At 53.6% G+C, this 12,961-nt stretch overlaps 1 protein-coding gene across 1 annotated transcript in view; it reads right to left on the reverse strand.

Annotated features, from left to right (window-relative positions):
- The window catches only part of ZC3H3 (zinc finger CCCH-type containing 3), a 114,101-nt gene that overhangs the window by 8,293 nt on the left and 92,847 nt on the right, over positions 1-12,961 (reverse strand). Inside the window, 2 exon segments of the mRNA XM_068672788.1 lie at positions 968-1,176; positions 2,066-2,229. Coding sequence (XP_068528889.1) covers positions 968-1,176; positions 2,066-2,229 — 373 coding nt within the window.

Raw genomic sequence — 12,961 nt, forward strand, 5'->3', positions numbered from 1 at the left:
AACCACCTGTCCTCCTCCTGATTTCCTACCCCACCAATTTGCGTGTCACCCTCAGGGTCTGCAAGCAGGAACTGAATATTAGCGCCGCGCCCCCCGTTACGGACAGAGCCGCCCCTCGGGGAGGACACGGATCCCAAAACCTCATCGCAGACACCCGGAGCCATGTGAGGACCCATCCTAACCGACCCGAATATACCCTCGCTCCTGGCTTTGTAGGTGATTTGGGCACGGTGAATCGTTTAGATCCTTTAGGACCACCAGCAGCCTCATCCTGCGCCCTCCTGGGATGACCAGGATCAAACCTGGCGCACGATGGCTGCATCCCCCTGGCAGGGAAACTGCTTCCTCATCAGATCCTTTTACAGACATCTGCAACTCCTTCCCTGCTTTCCTCTCCTTTGGCTCCTGCTTCACTGATTCCCTCCTGCTTTTTTTATTTTTTTCACAGTCAGGTCAACCAGCTGAAACATTTCCTTAAGTTTTACCCAAAATTAAAAATGTCAAGGCGGGAGCTGCTCGCTGTCAAGCTTACCAAGTTTTGCTCATCCTAAAACTGAATTTTTTCGTGGAGGTCCAGAGACCACAGCCTTTTGTGGGTCCAGCAGTAGGGCAAGGCATCACCACACCCCTCTGAGACCCCCTCTTTCCTACCTGGGTTTGCTGGGGTTATGGGAACAAGACTGGATCCATCATTGGGTAATTTATAGGATAAGGAGGAAGCCACTGAAGATAAAAGATGGGGACAAAATCCTATGGCGTGATTTCAGGAGCAGTGAGAGAATTGGTCAGTATTGGGGCTGCTGCCCCTGTGGGTACAAAGATGCGAGTCCCAGTTGTCAGCCCAGTTTGGGCTCCCAGTAAACTGGTTTGGGGACTCATAAAACCCACCGATCCCATAAAAACACACAGGAAAAGCCACTCAATGAACCGGGGCACTGAGGAGCAAAACCAGTGCAGAGCTTCCTACCTGGCTCGTCCCCTGGCTCGTCCTCGTCCCTCTCCACTTTGCAGCCCTCGTCCCCGGGGGAGGCGGAGGACAGGAGGGAGATGAAGGAGGGCAATTTTTGGAGCCGGCTGCTTTGCGAGGCGTCAGCGTCTTTCCAAAACTTCACGTCCTGCTCCGCGCCGGAGGGGCCGGGCACTTCCCCGTCATCGCAGCGCTGAGCTGGGTGGTTCCTGGCAAATAATGAAAATAAAATTTAATAATGAAAAATGAAAACTCAGCATCACGTGCACGGGAAGAAGCCGAGGAGAACCGCTGGGTACGCGGAGGATCCTCGGGCTCCATCCCGGGCTGCCCCTTGTCTCTGATTTCTTGCGAGCCCAGCTAACGTGACAGTCAGGCTTGCTTTGACATCTCTGGTGACGGTGCTAATAAAGGAAAAACCTCCCGGGCAGCTTTCAAACTCTTCGAGCTGGCCAGGGGCGTGCTCCCTTTCCCGTGCAGGATATGCCAGGAACCGACCCGGGGCCGGGAACGGGCGCAGGATGCCCCGCGCTCATGCCTCCTTACCTAAAAAGAGCAAGGAGCTATTTTACACCTCATTCACACGGGGGACGTGAGCTGGGTGTCATTCCAAGGCTCTTCTGTCACCCGGGAGAAGTCCAGAGCCTGCTGAGAGCTCGTCCCCTCCGCGGCCATACAAGGCAGGGCTGGGATGGGGACCAGGACCCGGCCAGCACCGTGGTGGGGGGCATCTTGTAGGGTCCCCCTGTGCCATCCCAAATCCTGCTGCGGAGGGGCGAAGCAGGCAAGCTGCTCTTTCCTCCTCCTGCTAACCAGGACTTTTTAGAAAGGTCGTGGGTCTTTTAAAACCCACATTTCAGCTGGGTTTTAATTTTTGGTATGCTTAAAGCGGGTGACAGTGACGGTGATGGGTAGGGCGAGACCTGCCCATGGGCTGCGAGGAATTAGCACCACCCCAGCCCTCCTCTTGCCCCCCGTTCTGTCAGATGGGTTTTCTGCAGTGGATTCGCCACCAAAGCTCCTCCATCTCCAAGAGGAAGGGCTGCAGAAACCCCAGAGGCCACGGACGTATCCCCAAACCTTCTGCTCAATTCCTACCTGCCCGTCTCCTCGCAGAGCCACTGGCACTTGGAGGGGGGATCAGCGATGTCCCCTCGGGGCTGACGTTTTTTCTGCGGGTGCAGCAGCTTGCAGCGGGCGCCCTTGGGGCAGACGCCCTTCTTGGCGAAGTCCGGGCAAACCAGGGTGTGCTTCTTCTTGCACTGCCAGGGAAAAGAAAAAGAGGGAGATGTTAAGAAGTGTGGCGACGTCTCCCTCCCGAAATCCTCACAAGGAGAGGGAAATCCGCAGGACTCCCCGGGATTTGGGGACTTTTGGGGCACTTTTTGGCAGTGGGAAATGATTGAAGAGATGCTGGCAGGGCAGACGAGGCAGCTCTGGATGTGATTCAATCCCCGAGACATCCAGCCCCTTGTTTCTCTGCGTGGCTCCTGTCTCACCTGAACGCCCGCACTGCAAAACCTCCTCGCTCCCGGGCGGTGCGGATGCCAAAATTTTGCCTGGGTTTGGGGAAAAAGCGGACAAATCCATTGGGTAGAGAAACACAGCGAGGGGTTGCGGGACAAAATCATGGATCACAGGGCTCCTGCCCTTTGAATACCCTCAAAGTGAAGCCGTTTGGGACCAACCCCCTGCGGTGACCTCGGGGACGTGGTGGCAGCCCCGCTGAGCCGCCGGAGCGGTGGCGGACCGAGGGGTCCCCGCTCGAAAGGGCAGCGGGGTCGGCAGCTCGGTGGCCCCAGGGGAACGCCGACGTCGGCAGCGGAGCGAGGAGCTCGTCTGCTGGAGGCCGGGGAGGTCGCCAACGCGGCAGGAGGGCTGGGAGCTGGACAGACACACGGACAGCAGCTCTGCAGGGGTGGAAGAACCGGGGAAAAGCCCAGCAGGGATCAAGCCAGAGGTGGAAAATTCGTAGAAACATCTCCCTGCGCTCCCCTCCTCTATTTCTATGAGCTGCCGTGAGGTTGCAGCAAGTAAATCGCTAACCCAATGCGTAATCTGAAAGTTGAGCATCTCCAAATAGTGCCCAGAGTTTAGCACTACTCTATTTTTTTTAATAAAATCCTACTTTTGACTATGGATGGGTGCTGGAGAAGCACACAACTGGGCAAAATCCGCTCCGTGCTTGGTGCCAGCTCTCAGGAGCTGGTAGGGTCATTAAATCTTATCTTTTGAGCGCATGAAAATCACCTCCTCCAGCACCCAAAGCTTCTCTCGCCCTGGTTAAGCAGCCAATATCTCAGCAAATCGAGAAAACATGCGCTAAAATTGAGGGAAGTTTGGGAAAACAGCTTTCCTTTTCTCCCTGCCTTCCTCCCAACAAAACCCTCCGGCTGCCGAAGTCGTGGACCACCAGCAAGTGCTTGGAAAAGGCACCAAGAGGACAGCTTTCGGGGCGTTTTTTCCCAAAATGTTAGGATCTGAGAGCAAACCCCTCAACCCGGGTGACGTCCAACGCAAAACCAGACGTGGGAAGGAGAAGGGCAGCAAAAAGGAGCCCTCCCCTCAAAGGGCCACGTGGATGCACTTGGCACTGCTGCCCCTACACCGAGGGATGACAGAGAACACCACAGATTTGGGAAAAAAGCCAGGAAACGTGGCTGTTTCATCCCATATCAGCTTGGAGGGGCCAAGGGACAGTGCCACGTGCGTCCCCATCCCCGTTAACACCTTGCGGTGGGAGCGGGAGCATCCCCAGCTGGTCGCTGGCTCCCCGGCGAAGGCAGACTTAATATTAAGAAAACAAACCGCCCGCGACTAATTCGGGGCCCCGGCTCGGTTTTCTAATGACTTTTCCTCGCTGCTCTCCGTGCCAAACACGCTTGGCCCTCCTCTCACGGGGCTGCAGGGAGAGACAGGGAATTGCTCGCAGCTCGCGGGGTCCTGGGGAAGCAGCTCCTCGGCTCCAGGCTCGAAAGAGAGAGTGGAAAAGCCCCCTCTATTTATTTATGGGAGGGAAGGGGGAGCTCTTTTTCTCGTGCCCCCCGTGCCCTAAAGGCAGGTGAAGGCGAGGGTTGGGGTTACTGTAAAGCTGCTCGCCGCGTGTCGGCCGGGGTGAAGCAGCGCTGGGGCTGCGGGGTGGCAGGAGCCACCCGATCCCTTCCACCTGTCGGGGCGGCTAATTATACCCCGCGGGACCCCCGCCAACGGGCAGGTTGGGCCATAAAAAGAGAAAAAGCATCTGGCTCCTTTCTCCAGGCAAGAGAAAACCCGGAGCACCCCCCCAAAACGCCCCCGAGGAGAAAGCCGGCGGCTGCGTCGGGCGCCCGGGTGATGCCACCACAGTGGGGACACCCCATGGAACGGGGTCACCCCATGGATATGGGATGGGGACGAACCCCAGGGGGTGCTTCTGGTGTTCCAACCCCTTCTACCACCTCCCTGTTCTGGGGTTTCCCCTGCAGCCTGCAGCAGCGGTGCCCGACCATGGCACGGTGCCCGCTGGCATCCCCGCGGCCGGGACTCCTCCCTGGCTGCCAGGGAGCCCTGGGTGAAATTTGAGGTGCTGCTCAGCACCCGAAAAGCCTTAAATGGCCCCCGGCCCCATCACACAGCGGGAAGGGGTCGGGCAAGAAGGGTTATCTGCAGAGTGCTGCCTTCTTTAGCCCGGACCTGGCAAAAGAGGAGGCAACAACTGGCAGGGCCGGTGGAAGAGCCTCACTCAGCCCCGGGAATGCCGTTAATGAACATTTTCCATCACCGCCCTTGGCAGGAGGTTGGGGAGGGAGGGAGGAAGGTGAAGCTGGGTTACTGGGCCGACCGGCGAGCTCCCGCTGACCCCACGGGGGGAGCAGTGGTCCCGTCCAGCTTGGCATTCCCGGCTCCGCTCCACCGGCGGGGTCCTGCCCAGGTTGAACTTCTCAAATATCTCCGGGCTCGTCTCGCGCCCTCCGCTCCAGCCCTTCTGCTCCGGTGCCAGGGGACAGCAGGTGACACGGGGAACGGCGGCTGGGCAAGAGAGCAAACCCCTGGTGCATCCTTGCCCTGCTCTTCCCATCCCTTTGGGCTCGCATCCTTCTCTCCGGAGACAAGAGAGTGCGGCTCCTCGCCTGCTGTGCCAGCAGGGAATTCCCCTTCTGGGGAAAAGGGCGCCTCGAAAGCCCAAACTGAGCCCCAAAAGCCAAGCATCTTGCTCTGCTGGAGCTGTTAGAGCTCCGGGGTGCAGGATTAACAGGCTGGATCGATGTCAGGCTGCCTTCATGCACCTCTTACCCGCGACTTCTCGCTGGAGGTGGCGGGGCTGCTTTCCGACGCCGCTCCGAGCTGACAGCCTGTAAACAGCTTTTTTTTGATGGCTTTTTTTTTTATAATTGGCTGCAGATGGAAGCAGCCTTAAAAATTCCAGCTCCCCGGCGTTAAAACCTGGAGGACAATGCAGCCGAGCATCATGTGTGTGGGGGAATAATAACAGGGGAAATTTAGCCAACACACGGAGCGGTGCTTGCGCCTTTTTGTCTCCAAGCTGCAAACAGCCCAAACCAAGGCTTTTTGATGCTGTTTTATCGTTTCTTCCAGGCAGGAAAAGGCTGGCGGGGAAGCAAGGAACTCCTAGAGATGGAGGCTCTCTAGGATTTTGGATCTATCTGCTCTCTAGGACCTATCACAATATGAACAGGACTGTGGGCATCGGTCGCTAACATCCATCCAGGCACGACACGAAGAGGTGCTTAGAGGGACACCCACCCCAAAGCCAAGCTTCTGAACCTGCCCCGTGGTCCTGGCAGGAGTGAAAGTGCCTCCAGAGCAAGAATGGGGTGGCATTTCTGAAATCACAGTGATTTAAGAGGCAGGAAAACAGCTGGGATGGATTGAAGGGGTGAGGAAAAGACCTGTCCCTGCAGTGTGCACCGTCCTGGCATGGTCCAGCCTAGATATAACTGACCTAAGGGCTGGGTTTTGTTCCACATCCCTTCTCCCCAACCCCATTTTGGCTCCCTCTCCATCATTGTTGACTTTTTCTTCTTGTCTTGCTCCTTCCTGGTTTGGAGGCGTTGTTTTGCTGGTGCAAAATAAAATACACGCGGCATTTTGGGCTCAGCGAGCATCTGCAGGGCCGGCTGTCCTGCAGCATCTTCCCCCTTGCTGCCACCACTCCCCGACGCTTTCTCCTCTGAGTCTGCTCAGGCTTGCCCAGCGCAGGGACTTTTTCAGCAGACAGGTCCTGTTACCGGCCAGATCCCTCCTTCTGCCAAAGCCCAAACGGGAAACGCCATGAATGAAAGAACTGTGAAACGTGCAAAGGGAAGAATTCACGCAAGGAACTTGAAAAGCTGCAAAATTCCCCTCCTGGAACAGCCAAGCAGCAGCGTCGCGGTCCTAGTTAACGTCAGGCAGGAGATCTGGAAGCAGAGCATGAGCTGGCAGGAGCTGAGATCAGGGAGGCGAAGCATCACGGGATCCGTCAGCAGAAGCTGACACTTGAGCTCGTGGTTTCCAAGCCAATGGCCCTTGTTTTGGAAAAACTCTTTGTTTTGGAAAAAAAAAAAAAAAAAGGAAGGAAGAACTTGAAATCTGCAGCCACTCGATGCCTCGGGAGTTCGGTGACACCGCTCGAAGGGTGACAACAGCACTTGACAAACTGCCCCACGAAGCACCGCAGCCCGGAGCTGCCGTTTGTGCCGCGGCCCTTGGCAGGCTCCGTGTAATTGGAATTTTCCATGTAGCAAAATGATGTCAAAGAGCAGTTAACCTCCCCAGCGTGAGTGCACGCGACAGCTCCGAGCAGGAGCCCGAGTACTGTAATTGAGCATTTCCAATGCTTTTTCTTTTTTTTTTTAAATTTAATTTTCTCTCTTCCCTCGGGAATTGCTGCCGGCCGGTCCCACCGCTCGCTCCCAGCTCCCTGCTCGGAGCCGCAACAAGCAGAGGTTGGATTTTCCAGGCTTGGCTTTTGTCCGAGTCCTGGATCGACCTGGAGGACAGCCACGTGTCTCTGATGATGCTTTCTGACATTATATGCCCAAATATAAATAAAAATAACCGAGCAAGCCTGGAGGATAGAGGAAAACCAGCCAGCCACAGCAAGCACCTTGGCCCTACTCCAACCCCAAAGCAGCAAGGGCTGGTAGAGACATGGTGAAAGTGAAGCCATGGATGTAAGGAGGAAGGGGAATCCCAGCTGAAGAGCAAAGACCTGCAAAGGCCAGCAAGGACACCCACGTGGGAATGCCTTCAGCATTTAATTATTTCCTCACTGCTTCGCTGAGCTTGTTCAGGAATGCCATTTCCATCAAAGCCCCCTGATAACTTCATCCTTTGCATCTCAAAGTCACAATGGAACTGTTTTTTACGGAGAACCTATCAATGTTTGACATGGAGCCCCTAACCCCTTCATTACCAACCCCAAATCTTTACCGTTAGGGATGTAGCAAGCCAGAAACCCACCGTACATCCCCTACAATGGGGTCTGCATCATGAGCAGCCTTTCAGGTGGCCCGAGGAAGCAGCTCACGGGACGCAGAGATCATCTGACAGCAGAGAACAAGTGGGAGCAAAGAGGAACCCCAATGCAGGAAGCAAAGACGACATCTGCCCCGCTTTGTGTCCGCCTCTACAGAAGTTCAGGCTGAAATCAAGAACTCTCTGCCTCGTCAGTAGATTCCCAGCCGGTAGCAGTGATTCAGTGACTGCTTGCCCCCAGACTTCCTAATTTTCATGTTTTGTGATGCATCTTCTTCTACAAAGATATTAAAGCGTGAGAGAAAAAAAAATCGCAGGCCGGTATTTATCTAGGCACTATTATCAACTAGCCCGGGCTATTAAGCAGTTCGAGTTTGCCCTGATAAGCAACATCTTTAATGTAAGCATCTGAGTGCCGTTGGAGATACTACAGTTAAATTAAAGTCGCAATAAGAGCCCTCATTATGCCATTACAGAGTACGGTAAATAAGATGCAACTGGAAACCCACAAAGATTTCTGCACAGATACATGGGTAGGATGGGGCCGGGAAGAAACCTGATTAGTTTTAAAGCTCCGCTGCAGGTTACGAAGCTTTTTGAAGAGAAAGCTGCCATCACCAGCATTCAGGTTTATCACTTTATCAGTAGCACAGCCCTCGGTGCTGTTTTAATTTCAGCCAAGAATGTGCAAAGAGAAGCTACCGACTTCAGGCTGAAGTCCGGCGAGTGTGGATCACCCGGGGCATTTCTCTCCAGCAAGCTCAGCACATTCCAGTGCAGAGCTAGGGAATAGTCCTGGGTCTCTGTCCTGGCACAGTTCTGGCACTAAACACTTCCCCAAATTGCTGTTTAGCCTGTCCAGGCAGCTCAGCAGGGTCTTAAACTGCAGAACGCTGCGGGCACAGAATGGCAGAGGTTGGAGGCGCCTCAGGGCCATCAGGTCAACCCCCGCCACAGTAGAGGCCTACAGCAGGGTGCCCAGCCCCAAGGCCTGGTGGGTTTTGGGAGCCCCCAAAGAGGAGTCTCCAGCCCCTGGTCTAGGGGGTCCAGTGCTGTGTGGGGGCCAAGTGGAGCCTCCCAGGCTCCAGGCTGGGCCCGTGGACTCCGCTGATGGCCCTGGGCCCTCCTGAGCAAGGCCTGGCCCCGGCCTCTCGCACCTCCCTGCAGGGCTGCAGGGCCGTGGGGGAGCTCCCCCAGTGCCTCCTCCTCTCCAGGCCAATCAGCCCCAGCTCTCGGAGTCTCTCCTCATGGCAGGGGGGCTCCAGGCCCTCCCAGCACCATGTACCGAAAGACATTTGTCTGTTTTGGGCCTACACTTCCAGAGGAGAGGAGCTTTCCGCCTCTCCCACAAGGACTCCCCATCCCCAGCGAGGCACCCAGGTCCCTGCCTTCTTGAATCGAGCCTGGCTGCTGCTTGTGATCTTAAGAGCAGACATATTCACCATCATTACTAAACCTAACCTTTTTCTTTCCCCCCCCCAATAAAGAATTTACTTACTAATCAGTTTGTTGACTGAAAATTCCTGCTACACATCACAGGAGAAAAAAAAAACAAACACCACACAACAAATTAAATGGGCAACTGTAGCACGCAGAAAACATCTGTCAACCGAAGCCAAAATTAAAGATAAATGAAATGAAGTTGCCTTTGCAGATGATTTTCATACAGCTGCAGCGGACTATAAAAGAGCAATCAAAGGCAGCGCTGCCTCTCAGCTAATTCTGAACAATGGGAGAAGGGGAACTGCAAACCTCCTGTGGGATCCCAAAGAGGGGTCTGGAGAAATCTGTGGTGCTGTGTGGGCAGGCCAGCAAGCACCAAAAATTGGCTGGAGGGTTTTGGTCCACTCAGCACACCACAAACTTACAGTTGGAACAGACGAATACGTGGCTACTGTCTACAGATATGCCTAAAATATCACTAAAAAGTCCCAGTGAACTCAAGTCCTCAAGGTGATCCAGGTCAAAATGAAGGTGAGGGAGCTAAAAATGGGTGAAAAATGGAGGTAAAATCAGAAAATCGTCACCACTGTGAAGGGATAAAGGCTGAGCCAAGAGCACAAGGAGGGCAGCAGTCCAGAGGCTCTTGGACATGACCTGGGATGAAACCTCAAAGCTCCGAGCCAAGAGTTGGACTTAGTGATCCTCATGGGTCCCTTCCAACTCTGGATATTCTGTGATTCTATGAGAATTAACACTGTAAGACATGGCCCTTGGTGAACATGAGCAAGCCTGTAGAGGACTTGTAGCCTCAAAAACCAGCCCTCGTGCACCCCATGCAAAGCAAAAGAAGGGGGCAAAACACCCCAAGAGATGTTTCATGCACGTAAACAGCATTTCTGTAGCTAGGACTTGGCGTTTCTACCACCTGTCCTCCAGCTGAGCCCAAAACAGCTGCACACGAGTCAGAGATAAATTTCCCTCTTCAATGTCTCTTTCCCTCGCACGAGGGAGTGAAGGGGAAGAGAGGTTTCCGAGATGCTTTAATGCGACACCTCCTCACCGCTCCCTCCCCTGTTACAGGTGTAGAAAATGGATCAGCTCTTTAGAAGAAGCAATTTGCCGATGTCCAGACTCCTAAACATCCAACCTCTGTGAACGCAGGCAGTTAATCTGTTTGAGGTTTGATTCTTCTAATAGGAGCCCAAGTCAGTTTTATACTCGGAGCAGAATGTGTTCGGTGATGAGGTATGGAGCAGGGCAGCGAGACTCAGCAAAGCCATCCTCGCTTGGGTAGTCCTTAAAGATTTGATCAAGGTGGATGAGAAAAGGGAGATGTCCCTGAGCAGCTGAATAGTGGAAGCTTTTCTCCTCTTCCTCCCCCCCAATCCTTTGACCAGCTCACCCGATTCACTGATTTAGTGTTGATGAACACCCCGTTGCCTCCTGGTCATGATGAGAGGTCCATCAATCACATCACCGTTCCCCTCTGCTCAGGTCCAGCCTCATCTTGCACACATACAAGGTCCTGCTCTTCCCTACCCAGCGCATCCTGCCACCAGCAGCTCCCTCTGAATCAAAGGGGACTGGAAATTGGAAGCAGCTCTGATAGGATCATAAAAGAAATAAGATGGAGGTACGGCCGAAATAGGGAAAATTTAGGATGGCTCAAAGCTTAGCCTTCCCCGTACCCCTCCCCATGCTCACACCGAGTGGAGAGGTTTTATATTAAGGCTTCTTGCACTTCAAACAGCCCCCCTGGTAGCTGGGCATGGAGGAGCTTCTCAGCTTGATTGGGTCTAATTCAGCATAACAGCATCAGGGAGTTTGGAGATGAGCGCTTCAAGCCAGGAAATCTGCTCCTGCTGTGGCTGGTTCTCTCCAGGCAGCAGCAGCAGGGCGATTTGAAAGAAAAACCATCTGAATTTGAAGCCTTTAAAAAAAAAAAAAAAGTTAGTCTGTCCCAAACTAACAGCATAAGGCAAATAATCCACATGGGAAGCAGCTGCTTGAAGTCTCACGGAGTATTTGAAGGGCCTCCAAGAGGGGAGCAAACCTTCGTTTGCTCACAGATGTGATGCCGATGACCCAAAGGTACAAATTTGCCACCCAGAAAAGTGATCCAGAAACACAGATGGAGAATACGGCCCCTCTCGGTGCTAGCACATCTGGATGGGAAAAGGAAGGCTGGGAGGAAGCTTTCCTGGTCACCAGTCCCAGTGCTCTCCTCTGCAACCCCCAGCGCACCCAAAACCTCTCCCAGATCCACCGTGGCCCCAGCCAGGACCAGCTTTGAAGCGATGACAAGAAGGAGCAGTCTGAGGTTTTGGGATTTCCACAGCCAGAAGATATTTAACAATTCTCTATGTTTTTTTTGTTTTTTTTTTCATCCAGGGCTGATTTGTCCATGTGCTTCTCTGAAATAGTAGCTCCAAGCCCTGAAGGAAGCAGATCCCGTCCCACCGCCAGTCCTGACATGGTAGCAGGGACCTGGAGGAATCAGGACAAAGAGCCCAACCCAGCTTAAGAGCAAAATGGAGAAGAAAAATTATTCTGAAAGGGTTTTTACACAACTTAAGAACTTCCTGGGAGTCTTATTTCTACGGCCAAGAAGCTTCTGCCATGAAGCGCCTCCGAGTGCTTTGCTGTCGCCGAGTCTCCCAGTGATGCTGGAAGAGGAGAAACGTCTGATGGCTCTTTTGAGGGGAAAATCACTATTTTAGCAAATCGTTATGCCAGCAAATGATACAAAGCAGCTAAATACGCAATATGAGGTGTTAACGTCACCTTTCTGTGCTCTGTGCAAGGGGAGCAAGAATGCCAGGCGGCTCTCTCCATCCCAAACCAAGCACTGGATAATTAAAAGAATTGCCCCAAGATGTGAAATTGGCAGCTGCCGCTCATACAGCTAAGGTGGCTTTTCCTAAAGCTCGGTAACGTGTTAAATTTAACGTGTCCAATCCATGAAATGAGAAAAAAAAACAACAAACTTTAGAGGGAACCTGTTAAACTTCCACCAGAAAAGGAGGAAAGAACCAACCTGACGCACCACCCGACGGGAGAAACACCAACAGGAACAAACTGTCCCCTAAGAAAAAGTCCCCGAAATGGAGTTTTTTTTTTTCTGCAGAAAATGAAGCAGCTGCCGTGGTGGAAACCAACACGCTCCACCTGGGGGCGAGAAATGATTTTCCCCACGGAAGCGGCACTTCCACGGGCAGCTGCCCCTACGAGCGGGATTATTGAGGGTATTTTAGGTGGATTTTGGGTCTCTCTCAGCCAAAACACGCTCCCCAAAAGGTTTTAGGGGATGGCTGGGCAGCCCCAGTGCAGGTCAGGGATGAGCATCCAGGAGGCCAGGAGGGATTGGGACCGGCAGAGCTCCCGGCCCCCGCCTTCCCCCTGATTTATTCCACTACATTTCCCCCCGCGTTTTCACAGCGGCCTCGTTGTTTAATCTCCCCGTGCCTTACTGCTTAACAGCTCCCACAGGGGAACAATTTACCCACAGGCTTCAAAGCAGCTGATGGAAACAATCCGAAGATAGGTATTTAATGCAGCACGTTTGCTAATGTACGCCGTGGGGGAAAAGCTTATTTAATACCGACCGATTTTACGGAGGCAGCAGTTACGGGGCACCGGGCTGGCTCACTTGCCTTTGCTGCGACACGCTGCGAGGGCTGGAAAACACCAACGATGCTGGGAAGCGGCACCAAAACCCACCCAAGCCACGACTCTTCCAAACACAGTAAAATTTCCCCAAAAAGTCAAGTTTGGCTTCTTTACGGCAAATCGCAAGCTGCCTGATCCGCTCCACCAGGACCGAGCAGGAGCGTCCACCCGGACCCCCTGCTCCACTGCCAACTGCTGTTGGGCTTCAATAACTTATCCAGGGAGCTGTGGATAAGCAAAATCTGTTTGGGGAACCTGATTAGTTTTCACCATAGAGAAACTCATTAAAACAGCTTATTTTAATGACGAAAACTTGGTATGACAGCAAGCACCACGGCACGGCCGTCATCAGAAAACCCTGGGGAGCACCTGCAAGCGGCCCCATTTCTCCTTCCCTCTCTCCCCGCTGTCCCCTCTGCATGG

This window comes from Anas acuta, chromosome 2 (genome assembly GCF_963932015.1).
Source record: "Anas acuta chromosome 2, bAnaAcu1.1, whole genome shotgun sequence".
NCBI classification, from domain to species: Eukaryota; Metazoa; Chordata; class Aves; order Anseriformes; family Anatidae; genus Anas; species Anas acuta.